This window comes from Podarcis filfolensis, assembly GCF_964270895.1.
Source record: "Podarcis filfolensis genome assembly, chromosome: 1".
Taxonomy (NCBI): Eukaryota; Metazoa; Chordata; class Lepidosauria; order Squamata; family Lacertidae; genus Podarcis; species Podarcis filfolensis.
The window spans coordinates 18,642,196-18,662,884 of NC_139604.1; the positions used below are offsets into that span (position 1 = coordinate 18,642,196).

The following is a 20,689-nucleotide window of genomic DNA, read 5'->3' on the forward strand; positions in this document are numbered from 1 at the left end:
ACAGGCTGGCTGTCACACACAGTTCTGCCCTCCAACACCTCATGCCTTCTGCCTGCTGCCCCTCCCAAATCTGCTGCCTGAGGCCTCGCTCTCCTCATTATTAGGGCCAGCCAATCCACACTTTGATCCAGCTATCTTCAAAGTAGCCAAATCTATAGCCCTTCTCTTGGAAGTCAAGAACAGGGCTGCTGTTTGAAGTGAATGGGCTCGCTGTCTGAAGTTGGGTTTTTGTGTGTGTGTGCCTTGGGCTCAATTCAGAGAGTGAAATAGATGCTTTCCTTCTTGGCTGGAAGCGTCTGAGTCCTTTACTGAACAACGAGGGAAGGCCTGCCAAGGAAGTGTGTGCTCTTGGCAATGTCAACACGTGCCCTAGTTTAAGAAATTGGATGGCAGGCAGCTACACTCACTTCAACCGTGACTTCAGGATGAATGAGAGGGCAGTTGCTCAGGACACATGCCTCATTTGAGATTTAAATTTAAATCTTTGTAGCACGAGCACAACGGACCGGATGTGTTTGCGTTTTGCAGCACTCCCCGTGGCATCTGGACAAACTGTGTGGTGACAATACCTGGAAAGGAGGGCAAGAAATAACCTCCGTATTGTTTTTGCCCCTTCCTCTCTTTAAGATAAAAATAAACACTGGGGAAGTTCCATTCCGATGACTTTGCATTGGCATCATTTCAGAGGCTCAGGCCGCGCTACTCACAGGGGTTTCAAGGTTCCTCCTGAGAATGGGGCAGGAGGATAAAGGAAACAGCCCTGAAGTTCTGGCCACATGTACAACTATCACCCTGTTGGACAGAAGCCCTGGGTGTGTTGAAGGCGCCACAAGCTCCTGGTTCTCTGGGAACAAGTTAGATCCCCTGAGGCTAAGGTGGCAGACATGGAAAAAGTAAGGGAGGCAGAGACAGCGATGGATGAGGCCTTCAGGGACATTATAGCTTAGAAACTTAGAAGGCACTCATTCCTTAGAGGACATAGCGCTATCCTCTTACGCCTTTCTTTATCCTGGGGGGTGGGTCCAGGTTCCTCACCCCCGATTTGTCCTCATTGCTATACAGTGGTACCTCAGGTTACATACGCTTCAGGTTACATACGCTTCAGGTTACAGACTCCGCTAACCCAGAAATAGTACCTGGGGTTAAGAACATTGCTTCAGGATGAGAACAGAAATCGGGTAGCGGCGGTGCGGCAGCAGCGGAAGGCCCCATTAGCTAAAGTGGTGCTTCAGGTTAAGAACAGTTTCAAGTTAAGAATGGACCTCCGGAACGAATTAAATACTTAACCCAAGGTACCACTGTACTAGGAGATAACTCTGGCTAAGCTGAGAGTCGATGCCTTGTCCAAGGCCATTAAAACAAAATGTGGTATTTCAAAACAAATTTGGGTTTCAAATGCATCACGTTCTCCGGCGTCATGTTTTCTTTTGCTTTATACAGGAGAGGCGAGCAGAATGAGAGCAGATGTATTTCTAGCTGCCATCTTGTATCTTCTGTCCAGCAACGGGCCATGTCATGGGACTGCACCTTCAGAGGAGGAGGAATATGGAGAGGCTGTCGGTAAGAGATCTGACTACAGCGCATTGAAATAAAGCGCCCTTGTTTAGCTGAATAACATGGCACCACTTCGGGCCAAGTTGCACATAAACTTTGTGGCTTTCTGACATTTCCCCTCATATTTGAGCAGTCTGTTTGCAAGAGCAATTCTTTGCCCAGTGAGCATGTGAATAACTTGAAATAAAGTCATACCTTGGTTTTCGAACAGCTTAGCTCTCAAACGTTTTGGCTCCCGGACGCCGCAAACCCGAAAGTGAGTGTTCCGGTTTGCAAACTATTTTTGGAAGCCAGGTGTCCGAAGGGCTAACACAGCTTCCGAGCTTCCTGCAGCCAATCGGAAGCCACACTTTGGTTTCCAAATGTTTTGGAAGTTGAACAGACTCCCGGAATGGATTCCGTTTGACTTTTGACATATGACTGTAATAAAACCCATAACCTTGTTAATCTGAGCTAGGGACGGAGGAGAATTTTGCTTGGTCCACATTTTCAAGTCAACTGACTAAATGCACACATCTTGGACTAATACACAGATCAGAACATCATTTGGATTGTGCACTTCTCTGAATTTTGCGATGGAACTATTGGCTCGTTAAAAAATGCACCCAAATGCTTAAACATATATTTAGAAACATGTAAAATGAGATACAAACAGGTCTTGCTATCCAGGTCTTGGCGATCTTGCGATTTTTCTTCACCGATGGGGCCCTTCATATCCCATCGGCGTTGAAAGTCTTCAAGGCCAAGGTGATTCCGACAATTGCTTATGCCATCTCAATTTGGGGGACTTTTGTCAACTTATCCCACCTAGAGGTTATTCAAAATCAGTTTTTAAGAGGGATATTGAAACTGCCCAACTGTGTAAGTAATACAGCGCTACGCATGGAACTTAATATTGTATCCCTGGAAAACGCTCTGTGGAAGCACATACTTTGTCACTGGTTATCTCTATGGCACAATCTCCCAAACTTGTACTTGATACAATGCATGTGGAGAGATGATTTCCAGAGCCCATGGGTAAAAAATTTACAACTGAAAATTACGGCAATGGGAATCTCCCCATCCAAATTACTAGAGCAGGATATAGTTCCAGCTAAAAGAACAGTAACCTGTAAACTAGAGGAGATGGACTTGCAGCAGAAAATGGTCTTGGGCAATGGTACCTGCTCACCTCTAAACCTTGGTTTATTACCCCTCTTAAGGCTCCCAAACTATTTGAATTCCTTAACTTCTTCGGCTCATAGATATGCTTTTGTAAAGGCAAGATTCAACACCTTCCCATCGAACGTGCTGAGAAATAGATTCTCCAATGGACAGATATCGCTCTTATGTGATTGTAATTGTGGGGCACCGGAATCGTTGCATCACATAATTTTTGATTGTGCATTTCATTCATCGGCCAGGAGCAAGTTTCTTGCTCAATATCTAAAGGGAATCGCCGATGATACAAATGAAGCCAAACTGAGATATCTACTAAATGATGATGACCCCTTAAGATCACTCATGGTTGCCAGATTCTTGATCAGCGTTCTATCCCTAAAGAAGAGAAACGGACTCCTGTGCGGCTCGGATAATCCCTCTAAACTATGATCTATGTTTTAGGATGTAATTAGGTGATATCACCATTGATGTCTTCTACTAATTTATGAGTAGAGGGCGATGTTCATGTTACAAATTTAGTGTAATGTATGATGTTGGTCTTTTGTTTTATTTTGCTTTGGTGCTTGTCTGTTTTTTGTAAGTTTTGGCGGTTTTAAAATTGGAGTTTTAAGTACATTATGTTGGTATGGGAAACTGTTGTGTGATGGGCCAATGGCCGTAATAAAGTTCAATACAATACAATGCTATCCAGACACAATGCGAATCATTTGTCTGGCAAGTGTTCACATAGCGAGTTGATGATTTCCATTGATTCCTATGGGAACGTTCCCAATGTATTCTTGGTCATGGAATTCTGACCCCAAAATGACCAAAACAAAAAAGCCCAGGAAAACCCTCTGAAATTTGCAAAAGGCAAATGGGGAAAGAAAAAATGCTCTCTTATTGTGTGATCTCTCCCCCTCCCTCCCCCTTCCCAGCAAAACACCCCAGAGTAGGGCTTGTTAAAAGCTGCTTATTTGTTTGCAGTACTATGCATAGGTCTGGCTGTTGGGATATCTGAATCTGCAGTGTGCATAGCGAAGTTTGGGTGCTAATTCCTTGTGTTTGGATAAGTGAATTTTCATACAACGAGTGTTTGGGTAGCAAGACCTGTACGTACATATTTTCTGTTAAAATTAACGGCATATTTAAGTGTGAAATTTCTTCCAGAATTTTTTTTAAAAAACACAAATTAACGTAGAAATAAGATGGAACAAGAGGGACGTGGGTGGTGCTGTCGGTTAAACCACAGAGCCTAGGGCTTGCCGATCAGAAGGTCGGCGGTTCGAATCCCCGCGACGGGGTGGGCTCCCGTTGCTCGGTCCCTGCTCCTGCCAACCTAGCAGTTCAAAAGCATGTCAAAGTGCAAGTAGATAAATAGGTACCACTCCGGTGGCAAGGTAAACGGCGTTTCCGTGTGCTGCTCTGGTTTGCCAGAAGTGGCTTAGTCATGCTGGCCACATGACCCGGAAGCTGTACGCTGGCTCCCTTGGCCAATAAAGTGAGATGAGCGTCACAACCCCAGAGTCAGTCACAACTGGACCTTATGGTCAGAGGCCCCTTTACCTTTAAGATGGAACAGATTTTTAAGCACATGTGAAATTGAAATGGAATGGAAATAGGTTGATTCCTCTGTCCCTAATCTGAACCAAAGAAACAAAAAAAAAAAAAAACAGCAAAAGATAGATAATTACTATGGAATTACTGAGAATTATTATTACAATTACTGAGAATAAAGCCCAAAGCCACAAAATATTCATGATGTGGTTTTTTACAAAAATTCCTGGGAGCACGTTATTTTGTGTGTTACAAAGAGAGCACTGAGGTGCTAGATCATGTCCAGCAACCTTTATCCCACCCCACCCCCGGCTGCATTTCCCAAAGGGAATGAGTCACAGCAGTCAAAATGCCTTTTTCTTGTAAATGGGAAGGCCTGTGAAGTATTAGCATTGCAGTTTGACAATTGGGCTCATCTAACAGGAAAAGCTTTCAGCAGAGTATGCCTGGGTGGCTGGCAAGTTGTCAAATCAAGCTGAAGGAGGGGACAAAAGAAGAAGGTCATCTTCTCTCTGTGTGACAAGCTGTTTTCCCTTGATAAAGTTTGTCAGCAAAATGTATTTGGAAAGAGCCTTGCAATTACAGCTGTGCAGAATGCATATACATGGGAATAGCCCTTCCTATAAAAGAAGGAACTCACCAACAGAAGAACAGGCCACAAAAAGACGTAGTGACTTGTACCCGTTTGAAATCAATTGTTCCAATCTAAAGCCCGTTGTACACAAATGGATGTGCAGAATTAAATTGCTGCCGCATTCTGGAAAGATATTTGCTTTGGCTGGGTAGTTTTGCTTTATTAGACATTCTCAAAAGAGAGGGGTAGAGGAGATGCGAGGCTGCTTTTCTTGTGATAGCCACGTGTAAAGTCTACTTTTCAGCATTCTGTCATAAACTCCAGTACAATGGACCCTCTATATTATATTTCATGAACTGTGCTGTGTATAGTCAGTGGACATGGGTGGCGCTGTGGTCTAAACCACTGCTGACCCAGTTCAGCTACTGATTGATTGAATGTGTGACTGCCGTACATTGTTTATTGCTTTCATTTTATGGATCAATGGTCTCGTTAGATAGTAAAATTCATGTTAAATTGCTGTTTTGGGGGTTGTTTTTAAAAGTCTGGAACGGATTAATCCATTTTGCATTACTTTCTATGGGAAAGTGTGCCTTGGTTTTGGAAAGCTTTGGTTTTGGAATGGACTTCCAGAACGGATTAAGTTTGAGAACCAAGGTACCACTGCAAATAAAAGAAGCAAAGGGCTCGATAAGCCTTCCAGAACTTGCAGCCCAAGAGGACCTCATTTTGAGATGCAGCAACGTATCTTCATCTCTTATGTAGCTATCGCTATTTCTTCCATGCTTGCATTATTTCCAGTGTACTCAGTGTCATTCTAGGATGCAGCGAGCATGCTGAAAAGATAGCTCAACCCCCCCAAAAAAAGTCTGAGATTGCTTTTGCAATTCAGTGGAGGCTAAACCGTTGGTGGAATAGTTTATTTATAACATTCGTCTTCGTCAATTTGCACCCCTGGCGTAAGGCATGGTCTCTGTGGGACTTATTAGGACCAGCATCTTAGCTCTGCCTTATTTCCGCCAACATACATGCTTGATTTTCAGGTTCCCTTCCTCAAAATTTACACACTTTCTGCCTAACTTCTCCCTGTGGATTCCAACAAATCTGAACCCACACATGCATAGCAGCCAACACTTCCATAGCAATAAAAGCCACGCGGGGCCATGAGAAACCGGCAAGAAACTGGGTGGCTCTCTAAATGTTGTTGTTGTTTTAAAAAATCTGTCCTACCCCCCCTGAGGACTGAGCTTAAAATGCTGTCTCATGAAGTCATCTGGGAATAACTGCTGCCTCAGTTTGCAGAACTTATTCTGCTTCTGTTAGTCATGGGGAAGCTCCCAGAGAAATAAGCTGCAAAGAGGAACAAAACATGGGCCATTTCAGGAATCACTGCGGACTCACTCACAGTGACCCCGGCCCCAGGGAACAAAGGCCTGGACAATTGCTTGCGTGCAACTTAAAAATGAAGTAGATTTGTAATTTAGCCTTGAGAGTAGATGACATCAGCTGCCAATTATCCTATAATATTATACAATTCATTGGAAACAAGGTGGTGCAGCGGTCAATTTTAAAGTGCAAGAGTTCATGGTGATGACCCCCACAGACACGTCACCAAGGATAGTCTACAGTCACGTCCCAAAGAGCAATCCAAAAATGCTATATACACACACCAGGCAAAGGGTCTTCTCGGCAGTGGTGCCCTTCCATCAGATGTCAGGGAGATAAAGACTCACTGGCGGAGGAAGAGGAATGTGGGGGGAGCGCACCGTCTCCAGCAGCGCGATCCCAGTGGGATGCCATAGCGGTTGTTCCCCTGCCCGCACTGGGTGCCACGCCCCTGCAGGCGGCATGCCACGCCCCCAGGACACACACCATGCCCCTGTGGGCGGCGTGGTGCCACACCCCCGGGACGCACACCAGCCCCGCCCCCACCTGCTCTCCGCCCCCCGGTGCCGGAGCATGAAACTCCGCCACTGTAAGAATTACACAACGTTTAGAAAACATCTGAAGACAGCCCTGTTTAGGGAAGTTTTTAATGTCAGGCATTTTATTATTTTTTTATATTTTGCTGGAAGTTGCCCAGATGGGCAGGGTATAAACAATAAAACTATGGTGATGGGTATGATGATTTGTTGGGTTCCACACAGTCACAAAAACAAAAGAGCCGCACAAACAAAAACGCAAAATAAATAGGAATAACAGACAGATCTTAGCGCAACACTCAAAACAGAAGTGTGGCACTCAAATCGGAAGTGTGGTACTCAAATCGGAAGTGTAACACTCAAAACGGAGCACGTTTGACTTCCGGAAAAAGTTCACAAACCGGAACACTTACTTCCGGGTTTGCAGTGTTTAGGTTCCATGTTGTTTGAGAACCAAGGTACCACTGCATTTATATTTGGTGGAATATTCTAATCAATGCTTCATTTTTTAAAATAAGTAATAGCAATTGTTGGGCATCAGGCCCAAATGCATCTGCGGTCGGCATGTTAGTTTTTAAAGGAAAAGAAAGAAAATTGGCATCCATATCTAGCACCAGCTCAAAGGTAAGTGAGGCTGGGTCTATGGCCTAGGGATAGGACCCTGAAGCTATTTACTGAGTAGCGGACAGCCTAGTTGGGTGGAGGCACTTACCCAGGCATAGGCAAACTCGGCCCTCCAGATGTTTTGGTACTACAACTCCCATCATCCCTGACCACTGGTCCTGTTAGCTAGGGAAGATGGGAGTTGTAGTCCCAGAACATCTGGAGGGCCGAGTTTGCCTGTGCCTGCACTTGCCTGACCTCACAGCAAGGGTGTCACTGTTGTTTACTAGGAGTGCAAGAGGAAGACAGCAGCCTGGTCAGTATGGTGCAGACACACCAGCAGAGCCAATGCAGTGCTCCTGCAGGTATGTGTTTGCACCACACAACACTCCCCACCATCTCAACTAGCTCCCCACCACCACTCCTGGTACCATACCCTCCAAGTGTCCCTATTTCCCAGGGACAGTCCCGGAATTACAGAAGGCATCCCGGTTTCTGATTTGATCCTGGATCAATTCCTTTTTCCTCTCTTCACATCTCAGAGAACAATTAAAAGGTTCGAGAGGCTCAGAGGGTGGCAACATGAGAACAGGCCTTCTCTGCAGTGGCTCCCCCCCTATAGAATACTCTCCCCAGGGAGGCTTGCCTGGTGCTATGGTTATAGATCTTTAGATACTAGGCAAGAACTTTCCTTTGCAACCAGGCCTTTGACTGACATCCAAGGCCCTTTTAAAATGTGCTGGGAGGATTATTAAGTTGTTTTTGTTTTTATTTGTGTTATGTATTTTGTGTTTTTATGGTGTGATCTTACCTTGCGAACTGCCATAAGACCTGTGGGTATAGGGCAGTATAAAAAATTAAATATAATAATAATAATAATAATAATAATAATAATAATAATAATAAGCAGTTCTGTAAAGTTCTTGCAGATTTTTTATTTGAAGAGTGTGCTCACAGAATTCCACCTTCACAAAACTGTAAAGGGACACACCACCCTGGGGGAAATTTCTAAGGTCTAAGAGTATCTGCTTCCTTTTAAACTGCACCTAATCCCCAAATTGGTTTTTTAAAAACTTGGTCCTGTATCAATTTGTGGCCTGTCAGCTTCTTACTAGGAAACTGCAAAAACTGTGGGTGGGTGTTGGCTTTAGATCTGTATGTTCCAGTGAGTCTGTTGAATTTATGACTCCCTGGTGCGTTATTTTCTGGGGCGATGCTGCCCTCTGGAGAACATTTGGTGCTCATCGGCATTCAGGGACGACGTGGCACATTTAACATATCCGTAGCCCCGCTGCAAGAAAAACAGGTGTGCATTTAGAGCCCAGGGTGCCATTTGTATAATTTCTTATTTGTTATATTTCTTACCTACCCTTAACCAGAAGGCTCCAGGGCAGGTTATGTCAATGAAATGGGCAATCTTGAAACAAAGAAAACGGTTGCAACTATACAACAGAAAAAGTGTAAGAACAGGCTCAATATATAAAACAATTATATTTTTAAAAATTTTTAAAAATCAGTGTATAAAAACAATGCAAATGTTGAAAAACAATTCCGCATATGAAAACAGTTAAAAATACTGGAATTGGTGTCACACTGTCTAATGCAGGGGTTGGCAACCTAAGGCCCATGGGCCACAAACGGCCCATGGGGGTCATTTATCCGGCCCACGAGCCACCCCAGAACCAAGCCACCAGCTCAGCACGTCCCCATGCACTGCACTAAACCGGTGCAGAGCAACTTGGGGACTTGCTTTCGCGGTACCAGAAATCGCATCTGCACATGCGCAGATGCCGGAAATCGTGGGCATGCGCGCTCATGTGCACGTGCGATCCAGCCCACGGAGGGATTTCCACTGGAGAGAACTGGCCCAGGCAAGGTAAACCTTGCCGACCCCTGATCTTTTGTAATCCACAAATGCTGATCTATATTTCACTGTTTTGTGTAGCATGGCTTGAACACCCAGGTCTCTCTCTTACCTATCAGTGGTAAAAGGTAAAGTAAAGGGACCCCTGACCATTAGGTCCAGCCGTGGCCGACTCTAGGGTTGCAGTGCTCATCTCGCTTTATTGGCCGAGGGAGCCGGTGTACAGCTTCCGGGTCATGTGGTAAGCATGACTAAGCCGCTTCTGGCGAACCAGAGCAGCGCACGGAAACACCGTTTACCTTCCCGCCGGAGCTGGAGTTGGAAATGCCATTTATAAGTGGATTATGATATGCTGAACTTTCCTTCACCTTCCTCCAGGTCCTGCTTGGCCCCCACTGAAACTGGGCATGTCAATCTGTGCCTTCAAAGCAGATGGCGGGCCCTGCAAAGCATTACATGTCCGGTATCACTTTGACATCCAAACCCGCCAGTGTGAAATCTTTAACTATGGCGGATGTGAAGGCAATGAAAACAACTTTCTGACTCTAGAGGAGTGCCAGCTAAAGTGCGTAGTACCAGGTCAGTACATGTCTTCCTCCATTTCTCTCTTTCTTTAGGTTAAATGCAGCACATTTTCCTCCCATCGGATCCTTATAGGAAATGTTATTTCACTTTATGAATTGGTGCCTGGGTTTGCTTTTCTCCCTCTTCTCTCCCCTCTTTCTTTCCCCCCTATATTTTAAGGCAGTCTTTTTTAAACTGATTGCATGTTAGCGCTTCCAGGAGCCTTTTTGCTGAAGTGCAAATACTTTATATAAGTAAACAAATAACTGATACATCACTTCATGTCTGGGACACGGGTGACGCTGTGGTCTAAACCACAGAGCCTAGGGCTTGCTGGTCAGAAGGTTGGCAGTTCGAATCCCTGTGACGGGGTGAGCTCCTGTTGTTCGGTCCCAGCTCCTGCCAACCGAGCAGTTCGAAAGAACGCCAAAAAGTGCAAGTAGATAAATAGGTACCACTCCAGCGGGAATGTAAACAGTGTTTGCTTGCGCTGGTTCACCAGAAGTGGCTTAGTCATGCTGGCCACATGACCCAGAAGCTGTCTGCAGACAAATGCTGGCTCCCTCAGCCTATAGCTCAAGATGAGCGCCGCAACCCCAGAGTCGTCCGCAACTGCACCTAACGGTCAGGGGTACCTTTACCTTTACACTTCATGTCTAGTATTGGAGGCAGCCAATGGGAGCAGCAGGTTTTCAAATGGCAGGACTGACTACCATGTTGTTTGCATCAGAGGGCATCAGAGGAGGGAGGGAAGGAAAGAGGGACAGAGGCCAGTTTTGCCCATGGCATCCCTGACCATCATTCAAGGCACAATGGTTGAAAACCATTGGTCTAGACTCTAGAGGGTGACAACTGGATGTCAGCTTCCTCTTTAGAACTCAACAAGGAAGCAGAATTAGTGCCTCTGCCTCTTGCTGGCTCTGGCATAGCTTGTCATGTCCTCTGTCGCCACCTACTGTGGGCCTCCCTGCCTTTCACCCTACCAGTTCTAACGAGCACCAGACTTCACTGCCTACAGCTGACTCTTACATGTGTAGTTTTTAAACTTAATACTTTATCAAAGGCTTATCACTTGATTACTGCTCCCACTGAAATTGGTTCCCTTGGAAGTGACCACAGATTACCCTGAAGCCCTTACTCTGGTGTGGAATGGGACCATCTCACATGTGTCGGTCATCACTGTGACAAGCATGTGGCGTGTGAACCAAACCCAGACATTGCAGTGCTCACACAAGTGAATCATTTCAAAGGCAAAACGTCAGCTGTGTTTGGAGCATCCTTTTAGCAAAAGAGGAAACGAGCAAAGCGAATGTGGTTATTATCAGGTCAACGGAAAGCTAAGAGCTGCTTAAAGCATTTGGCTCAATTCTTGGATATGAAGAAAAGCGTGGGAAAGGCCATTAAAACATAGCATTATAGCACACAGTTTCTTAAACTGATGGGGAGGACTGACAAGTTGCCCCCTAATGTGCCAGGAATGGGTACCATATTTGGTTTGTGAAGCATCCCACCCACTTTGACTAGCGCCATTATAGCAGGTTGCCCTTTTTGCCATCCATGTGATCATGAAAGCTGCAACAAAGCAAATACACACATCAACACAAACACACACAGTACTGGCAACACTTGTAGGCAAGCAAATTCAAATTGTAGGTTAGCTTTTGACAATCAGCCAGGAATTCATTGTGTATGGGTTAGGCTCGTGTGCTGGAACACTCCAGCTGGTCTCTGGATTCAGGTTTCAGCTGAAATATCAAATCTCGTTACTGCTCTCATTCACTCCTCTTCTTGCATTAATCTCAACATGCCTAGTTGTCCACAGCTGTCGGTACTTCACGTGAGCCTTACTCCTGATCAAATGTCACCTCTGAAAAAATTAAGATGGCATGGCTGCACATAAGACAATATTCATGCTGGGGCAGATTTGATCGAATCTACTGTTAAATCGGTTAGATTGTTGTTGCAATTCTATGCCTAAAAAAAGGTAAAGGACCCTTGGACGGTTAAGTCCAGTCAAAGGCAACTGTGGGGTTGCAGCACTCATCTTGCTTCAAGGCGAGGGAGCCGGCATTTGTCCACAGACAGCTTTCCAGATCATGTGGCCAGCATGACTAAACCACTTCTGGTGCAACTGGACACTGTGATGAAAACCAGAGCGCACGAAAATGCCATTTACCTTCCCTCCGCAGCGGTACCTACTTATGTACTTGCACTGGTGTGCTTTCAAACTGCTAGGTTGGCAGGAGCTGGGACAGAGCAATGGGATCATGTGCAGCATTTCTAAAATAAAATATGGAATTTTGGTTAGATAAACACTCTGGAACCATGAGAAATGATTCAGTGCTATGGGGTATATCATTATGGGCAAAAATATATACTTTTCTTTAGTAAATGCTATTTTTTTCCCCCAGGTCTACACTAAAACATTTTCTTTCGATTTCAGATGTGCCTGAGAAGAAAAAGAGATCAAAATCTCAGAGAGGTAACTGTAAGAAATGTGTTCTATGTGTGTTACCTGTGTTTTGTTTCTTTTTGGTTACTGCTGATTTTAATGATCTTTTTGATACTTTAAAATACATCTTAGCTGGTTTTTCAATCAATGTTTTAGTTTTGTGATCCTCAGCAGCAGAAAATACATTGCATGCTTGCTTTGCCCCTATTTGTCTCCCATGCCTTGCCAAAATGCTTAAATTGAGTTAGATCGTGCCCACTTTTGGTAAACTGCAGTAAGTCCTTCATTAATGGCCATATTGGATTATCTGACACTTTCTCCCCTCAAACAATCTCCATTCACAGGAAAGCCTCCTTACTGCCTTCTGGAGAATGACCCCGGTATCTGCCGAGGATTAATTACCCGGTATTTCTTCAACAAAGAATCGATGAAGTGTGAGAAGTTCCAGTATGGTGGTTGCCTAGGAAACCAAAACAACTTTCATACTTTGAAAGAATGCCAAGATACCTGTGAGGACAACCGTAAGTGGCCTTGTCTTCTGGTACTGTATCTTATTATATCCCTTGGTGCCCATAGTAGATGGTATGATGGTTATACCATGTCAAGAAGGTCCAATCTCTACCTGAAACCATGATGTCCACCATGTCTCTTTTCCATTGAAGATGGATTTTGTTGTACTTACATCACACATTGTCCATCAGTTATCCTTTTCCTAAAGACTTCCCAGTCCATCTCTCTGTGGCGTTCTATGCAAACCCTGATCAGTTGCATATTCTGATCTTCCAGCCAATTTTGTCTCAAGTCTTCCCATATTTGATATTATCTGCTGCTCATAGGTTTATTCTCACTTGGAGATTTGATCGAATATTATACCTTCTAAAATATTCTCCCAAGCATTTCCACTCTTCTTTTAGCCTCATCTTTATTACTTCTTATTTTCATGGTCATAGATGCTAGTTCTGTATATTCTATCAATTTATTCTGCCATATTTCTTTTGTAGGTACCTCTTTTCCTTTCCATTTTTTGGGGCCGTCTCTTTTATGCCAACAGGCCTTTGCGATTGTTTAAAATATCTCTCTGAGTAGCCTGTGGCTTTAATGATTGCTCTGTATTGCTTTTAAACTTTTGTATGTCACTGAGGTTGTGCAAGAGGGTGGCATACAAATACAGTCGTACCTTGAAAGTTGAACAGAATCCGTTCCAGAAGTCTGTTCGACTTCCAAAATGTTTGGAAACCAAAGCACAGCTTCTGATTGGCTGCAGGGGCCGAATTGTTCGGGAGCCAAGGCATTTGAGATCCAAAGTATGACTGTACTTTATAAGTAAATAAATAAATAGGATCGCACTGCATGTTCCCATTCAAATCAGTGGGACTTAAGTCACAACTAACTTGGCCAATTGATTTTAATGGTACCTAAGCTCAACAATAGTGATATATGGAAGTGAGAGCTGAACCATAAAGAAGGCTGATCGCCGAAGAATGGATGCTTTTGAATTATGGTGCTGGAGGAGACTCTTGAGAGTCCCATGGACTGCAAGAAGATCAAACCTATCCATTCTGAAGGAAATCAGCCCTGAGTGCTCACTGGAAGGACAGATCGTGAAGCTGAAGCTCCAATACTTTGGAGAAGACTCCCTGGAAAAGACCCTGATGTTGGGAAAGATGGAGGGCACAAGGAGAAGGGGACGACAGAGGACGAGATGGTTGGACAGTGTTCTCGAAGCTACCAGCATGAGTTTGACCAAACTGTGGGAGGCCATGGAAGACAGGAGTGCCTGGCGTGCTCTGGTCCATGGGGTCACGAAGAGTCGGACACGACTAAACGACTAAACAACAAGCTCAACAAATTGGGGCTGCAGTCCTTCCCCCGTTTACCTAGGAGTAAGCTCTTTCAACTCTGTGGCACTACCTTCCAAATAAACATGGTTAGAATTGCACTGTTACTCTGGATCCAGCCCATTGTTTCCTCTTAGTCTCAGGGCAAGTCAAAGAGGAAGTGGAAGTGATTTAATCAGTGAAGAAGTTGGGGGAAGAACTATAAGGTATCAGAATTCTGCACTGCTGAATTTCAAACGGGAATAAACCTTTTGTAAAATGTAACTGAAACATAAATCAGCCAAAAAGAGCAACTTATGCTTAAATAAAATAGTGAGAAGATGGTTTCGGGTAATGCACTCTTATTATATGAGTTATATGTCGATCATTGTTTTCTCTACTAATTATGCACACTTCTTAAAAGCTTCTTTTATCATTGTTTCGTCCCTTTTAGTTCGTTCTGCCAATTCATTGCAAATAACCGACATGCTGGTTAGCACAACGAATAATACTACTCCAGTTGTAAAACAAGGTATGTATTCAAAATTTAGCATTAAGTACGAATTATAGGGTTCTCTCATCAGCGTGAGATGAGATTCAAAGAGGTACCAGTGCATTAAGAATTCTCTATTGTTGTATTTGTCAGTTATGAGCATGGAAATGGGAATAAACTACCACTTTTGTCAAGTATAAGTGAAATGTAAATGAACCTAAAATAGCATCTTATTTCCATGATACCTTTCTCTCCTGTACAGCACTGATATGCAAATATGTTTTGATAAAACATACCAAAAAAGCTCAGGGTTGATGCGAATATATATGGTTGCATCAAGATTCTTTTTGGTGGAAGATGGTCAATGTGCAGGAGTACATGTGCCTTTTAAAAAAATATTTTTTCAGTTTTTTAAAGATATTTTAACAACAATACAAATCCAATGTTACATTAAACATGAATAGTTTGACTTCCTCCTGCTCCGTTTGAGGTTTCTTATATTATTTTAGTTTCTGACGCTGCATTTTCTTCATTATTCCTATTATTATTTGATCCTTGATTTCTCCTTGAATTTCGTTTTAACTGTTTGGTTTAAGTTAACCCTGCTAATCAGCTTCTATGTGTACAATAACCTTTCAAATAGTCCACACATTTCCCCCAGGCTCTGATAAAGTCTTTCTCCTCTTGGTTTCTTATAGCTCCTGTAAACTTTGCCATTTCAGCATAATTCATTTGGTTGATACACAATCTTCTTTCCATCTCTGAGTGTTAAGCATCCTGGTCTCTGTTGTAGTATAAAGGTAAAGGGACCCCTGACCATTAGGTCCAGTCGTGACCGACTCTGAGGTTGTGGCGCTCATCTCGCTTTATTGGCCGAGGGAGCCGGTGTACAGCTTCCGGGTCATGTGGCCAGCATGACTAAGCTGCTTCTGGCGAACCAGAGCAGTGCACGGAAACACCGTTTACCTTCCTGCCAGAGTGGTACCTATTGATCTACTTGCACTTTGACGTGCTTTCGAACTGCTAGGTTGGCAGGAGCAGGGATGGAGCAACCGGAGCTCACCCCGTCGCGGGGATTCAAACCGCCACACTTCTGATCGGCAAGTCCTAGGCTCTGTGGTTTAATGGGTGCTTATGAGGGCCACATGTACAGCAATTGGGGTTGCTCAGGGGCCACCCCACATACACAAACACTCTCTCTCTCACACTCACTTAGCAGATGCCCATATACTCATTCAAAACACACATAATAGTTTTGCAATCCTCCAGCTACAGTGGTACCTCGGGTTAAGAACTTAATTCGTTCTGGAGGTCTGTTCTTAACCTGAAACTGTTCTTAACCTGAAGCACCACTTTAGCTAATTGGGCCTCCTGCTGCCGCTGCACGGTTTCTGTTCTCATCCTGAAGCAAAGTTCTTAACCTGAGTTACTATTTCTGGGTTAGCGGAGTCTGTAACCTGAAGCGTATGTAACCTGAGGTACCACTGTACTTATCTGGGAGTAACCCCTGTAAATTCAGTAAGACTTAATTTGGAGTGGACATATATAAGTCTGTTTTTAGTGCTGTTGTCATTTTGCTGTGGATTGCTGTAGATCTCTGCTTTCTGCCTCCGGGAATCGCAAGCAAGGAGAGTGCTTTTGCGCTCAGGTCCTGCTTGCTGTAGCGGTGGGAGAGAGGGACAGGTGACAAAGGTCTGCATAAGGCCTCTCCCCTTGCCAAGCCCCTCTTTGCCGCCAGGCAGGAAGGGAGCTTTGCCCCCAGGCTGGCATGGTGGCGAGGCTTGGCAAGGCCTCACAAAGCCTTGTCACCCCACTGGGCTGGGGGCAAGTTTTGGAAAGGGCTTCTCCTTAAGAAGTACTTTCCGAAGCTCCCCCGCTTAGGGAGAAACCCTCATGGAGCCTCATGACACCCCCCTCCACCTCATTACAGTGGCGCAGACACACCAAGTCTATGGGGCTGAGGCCTCTACAGCCCTCTGATGTTCCCTGAAAGGGGGTTCAGGCCCCCCAATCTTGAGGGGGCAGAGCAGGCCTGGTGGGATGTTGCCCCAATGCTGTGTGGCCCGACCGGATGTTGGCCTGGGCCAACCAGCATGGCATGGTGTCTGCATGGCCTCTGCCAATGCAACAGTCGCCATGGGCGCGCACAGCTCTGCAGTGTTGAGCGCAACTCGGCTCCCGAGCAGTGGCAGCAGGGAGCATTTTGATTCGAGCACTGAAGCATCTCAGACCACCCCTGATCTTAGGTTTGGATAGCTCCCTCAGTAAGTACCTTAGCTCAATTCCTTTTTATCTTAGACCTTTGCTAGTTTCTCTTCTAAAAGCCATATTTTAAGGAGCAAGTACTCCTCCGTGAGTCTTCGCTGTACTGGAGATTGAGGCTTGTCATTTTTGTGATCCACAGTGGTGCGGAAGGCAGAAAGCAACAGCTGGGGAAAGACGGATCCCTTTCGCCATGTTTTCCTGCTGGCGATCTGCATTTGCGCTCACATGTACTTCTGGGGACCGGCGTGTAATGTGTGGATAGTGGTTAGAAAACAAGGAATGAACATGCAAGCCACACAATAAGATGTCCATGAAACGTTTTGAGTGTGCACATGATTGGAAACCGTTGCATTAGTTTATTATTATTTTTTGCACCGGGGCTCCATTTGCCATAAACTCTGGAAACCACTCAAGCTGTAGCCAAACATCCCAATAATGGAAGAAAGCCATTTGTGTTGGAAATAATTGAGTGGCATTATGATAGGGTTGCCATATTTCAACCAGTGAAAATCCGGACAGAAAAGTTGTTGAGCTGCTGCCGACGGCGGTATTCCGGATGTATGGCAACCCTAAGGTAAAGGGACCCCTGACCATTAGGTCCAGTCGTGACCGACTCTGGGGTTGTGGCGCTCATCTCGCTTTACTGGCCGAGGGAGCCAGCGTACAGCTTCCGGGTCATGTGGCCAGCATGACTAAGCCACTTCTGGCGAACCAGAGCAGCACACGGAAAGGCCGTTTACCTTCCCACTGGAGCGGTACCTATTTATCTACTTGCACTTTGACGTGCTTTTGAACTGCTAGGTTGGCAGGAGCTGGGACCGAGCAACGGGAGCTCACCCCGTCGCGGGGATTTGAACTGCCAACCTTCTGATTGACAAGTCCTAGGCTCTGTGGTTTAACACACAGCGCCACCCGCGTCCCCATGGCAACCCTACATTATGACAAATCAGTACTTTTCTCTTTTATTTCCTTTTTTAAATGGAAAAGGAGCAATTTCTACCTCCAGTGTGTGTTTCGATGCCTCAACCTTAATTGTCTGTTTTGCGATAGACGTGTTTCGCTTCATCCTGTCTTTTGAAGCACACATTCAAGAGATAGCCATGAGTAAAAAGCGATGACCAACCAGTACCAGATGCAGGGAAACACTTGCAGCCATGTCTGTAAAACATGCTAATTCATATCCACAGTGAAAAACAGGTGGAAATCTGCATTTTATTTTATTTTTGCAAAACCCTGGTAAGGGATTGTACATAATCAGAGTGCCCAGATCTCAGGAAAGAATCGTTCCACTCTGGTCTGAGTGCTGCTTTTACAGCTTTATTAAGACTTTTTCATGATGCAATAAAAAGAAACAAACTATTCTAAAGAAAAAAAGAGTTTAGAAAAAGAGAAGAAAAAGAGCTGGAAGAATGCAAAGTCCTCTCTCACGATATGTCCTAACTATTACCCCATGCGGACAAAGATGCAAACTCTCAGCTCTCACCTGGAAGTGCCCCTTTCTCTGCCCAGCCTCCAACCATGGGAGATATCTCCTCTTCCCTGCCTCTCGCAAAGGTCTTCTGCCAACTATCCGTCATCTCCATCGCAGGCAGCATACTGCAGGCAGAGACGCAGGTGGCACTGTGGTCTAGGTTAGCAGTTCAAATCCCCGCTTCAGAGTGAGCTCCCATCGCTCTATCCCAGCTCCTGCCAACCTAGCAGTTTGAAAGCAAACCAGTGCAACTAGATAAATAGGTACCACTGCGGCGGGAAGCTAAACGGCATTTCTGTGTGCTCTGGCAATTGTTGCACCAGAAGCGGTTTAGTCCTGCTGGCCACATGACCCAGAAAGCTTTCTGTGGACAAACGCTGGCTCCCTCGGCCTGAAAAGCGAGATGAGTGCTGCAACCCCATAGTCACCTTTGACTAGACTTTACCATCCAGGGGTCCTTTACCTTTACTGCAGGCAGAGACATACCAGAATAGGAGGGCAACCAGGATCAATTGCAGCACATGAGTCAGGGCACTACGCCACCCTCCTGGCTGCAGGGTGCCAGTATAGAGCAGGCAGAGTGGCACCGAGTTTGCAGGAAGCCCCCGATTGCGGGTGGCAAGTGCAGATCTGTGTGAACGTGCGCCCCCTACTGCCAGGACTGTGCTTTGCTAGCCAATGGCCTGCCCCACCCCAGTATTATTATTATTTTGCTGTGTTATGAACATGTGACACCAGATGGTGCTCTAGGGCAGTCAGACAGGTGGGGTACAAATAAATTATTATTATTATTATTATTATTATTATTATTATTATTATTATTCTCAGTGCTTTTTTCTGGGGGGACGCAGAGGGACACATACCCCTAAACATTTTGTGACTCTTAAGTTTGACCTCATTGAGGGTCAGTATTTCAATATGAGTAGGAAAATGAGAGTATCCCTAAACATTTTTTAAAGAAAAAAACTCGAATGATGATGATTATAATTTATCTATCTATCCCCAATGGGATTTTGCATTGAGAGCTCTTAAAGTGTTTCTTTTTATAGTGGTTTTTTTTATCAGTATAGATCCAGCCTTAGTTTGATCCAGGAAGGCCCCTTCTCATGAGAAGTCTCTCTCCTTCTTTCTGTTGGGATACTGCCAGGGAGACAAAGTCCATCATGACTCCACGTCGTCTCCGGAAGTCCATCGATCTCCCGTAGACACGCAGTATCAGCAATTAGCGACACGAGCTCCAGAAATAACTCGCCACATTCCTGGGCTGATGCACGCTCTATCAGCAGAATTCACACAGCGAAAGATGCACAGCAGGAGAGCATTATTTAGAAGTTTATTCAGTGTTGGTCAGAACAAAGAAAAACATGACTGCCTGCTTGCGTGTTCAGGCAAAAAGAGAGAGAAACGAAAGCAAAGAAAACATAAACTTCCTGTGAACAGGAAATACGCAGACTCTGTGACTCACAAAGCCTGCTCCCTTTTAAGGTGGAACGGAAATATCCTAACACTTTCCACACAAATATCTGAGATATTTCCGGATCATATGATTGTAGCTGCAAGAGGGTTTATTGCACAAAATGGAGGCTTGTAAATAACACCATTGTTGTGGCAACTGCACATTGTATAGTTATATGCACTCTTTCTGAGTTTGTCAAAGTCTGTAATAATAATAATAATAATAATAATAATAATAATAATAATAATAATAATTTATTATTTATACCCCGCTCATCTGGCTGGGCTTCCCCAACCACTCTGGGCGGCTTCCAAAAAAATATTAAAATACTGTAATACATCAAACATTAAAAGCTTCCCTAAACAAGGCTGCCTTCAGATGTCTTCTAAAAGTCTGGTAGTTGTTGCTCTCTTTGATATCTGGTGGGAGGGCATTCCACAGGGAGGGCGCCACTACCGAGAAGGCCCTCTGCCTGGTTCCCTGTAACTTGGCTTCTCGCAGTGAGGGAACCGTCAGAAGGCCCTTGGTGCTGGACCTCAGTGTCCGGGTAGAATGATGGGGGTGGAGATGCTCCTTCAGATGTACTGGACTGAGGCCATTCTTTTACACGAGACCGTGTAATTCTTTTATATCATATGAGATATAAAAGTTTACAGCATATTATTCTTTGAAGAAGAACTACCGTATTTTTCGCACGATTGGACGCACCGGACCATAGGACGCACGTAGTTTTCAGGGGGGGAAATCAAGGAAAAAATATGATTCCCCCCCCCCAGCTCTGGGAGCAGTGGACAGGCTGCACGCAGCCTGTGCGCTACTCCAAAACCTTCTCCCTGCTTTTGCGGGAGGTGGCAGAATTCCCCCACCTCCCGCAAAAGCCCACAGTAGCCCCACATGACTCCTGCGGGCTTTTCGACCAGGAGGGAGAAGGGACTGAAACGGCCCATCAGTCCCTTC

At 44.9% G+C, this 20,689-nt stretch overlaps 1 protein-coding gene across 4 annotated transcripts in view; it reads left to right on the forward strand.

Moving 5' to 3' along the window:
* The window catches only part of TFPI (tissue factor pathway inhibitor), a 48,519-nt gene that overhangs the window by 18,680 nt on the left and 9,150 nt on the right, over window positions 1-20,689 (forward strand). For all 4 annotated transcript variants that reach the window (XM_083572058.1, XM_083572057.1, XM_083572059.1 and 1 more), the window contains exons 2-6: window positions 1,441-1,560; window positions 9,593-9,793; window positions 12,222-12,260; window positions 12,575-12,751; window positions 14,502-14,579. In XM_083572058.1, the coding sequence (XP_083428184.1) occupies window positions 1,455-1,560; window positions 9,593-9,793; window positions 12,222-12,260; window positions 12,575-12,751; window positions 14,502-14,579 (601 nt within the window). In that variant the 5' untranslated portion in view covers window positions 1,441-1,454. The remainder of the gene's footprint in view (window positions 1-1,440; window positions 1,561-9,592; window positions 9,794-12,221; window positions 12,261-12,574; window positions 12,752-14,501; window positions 14,580-20,689) is intronic.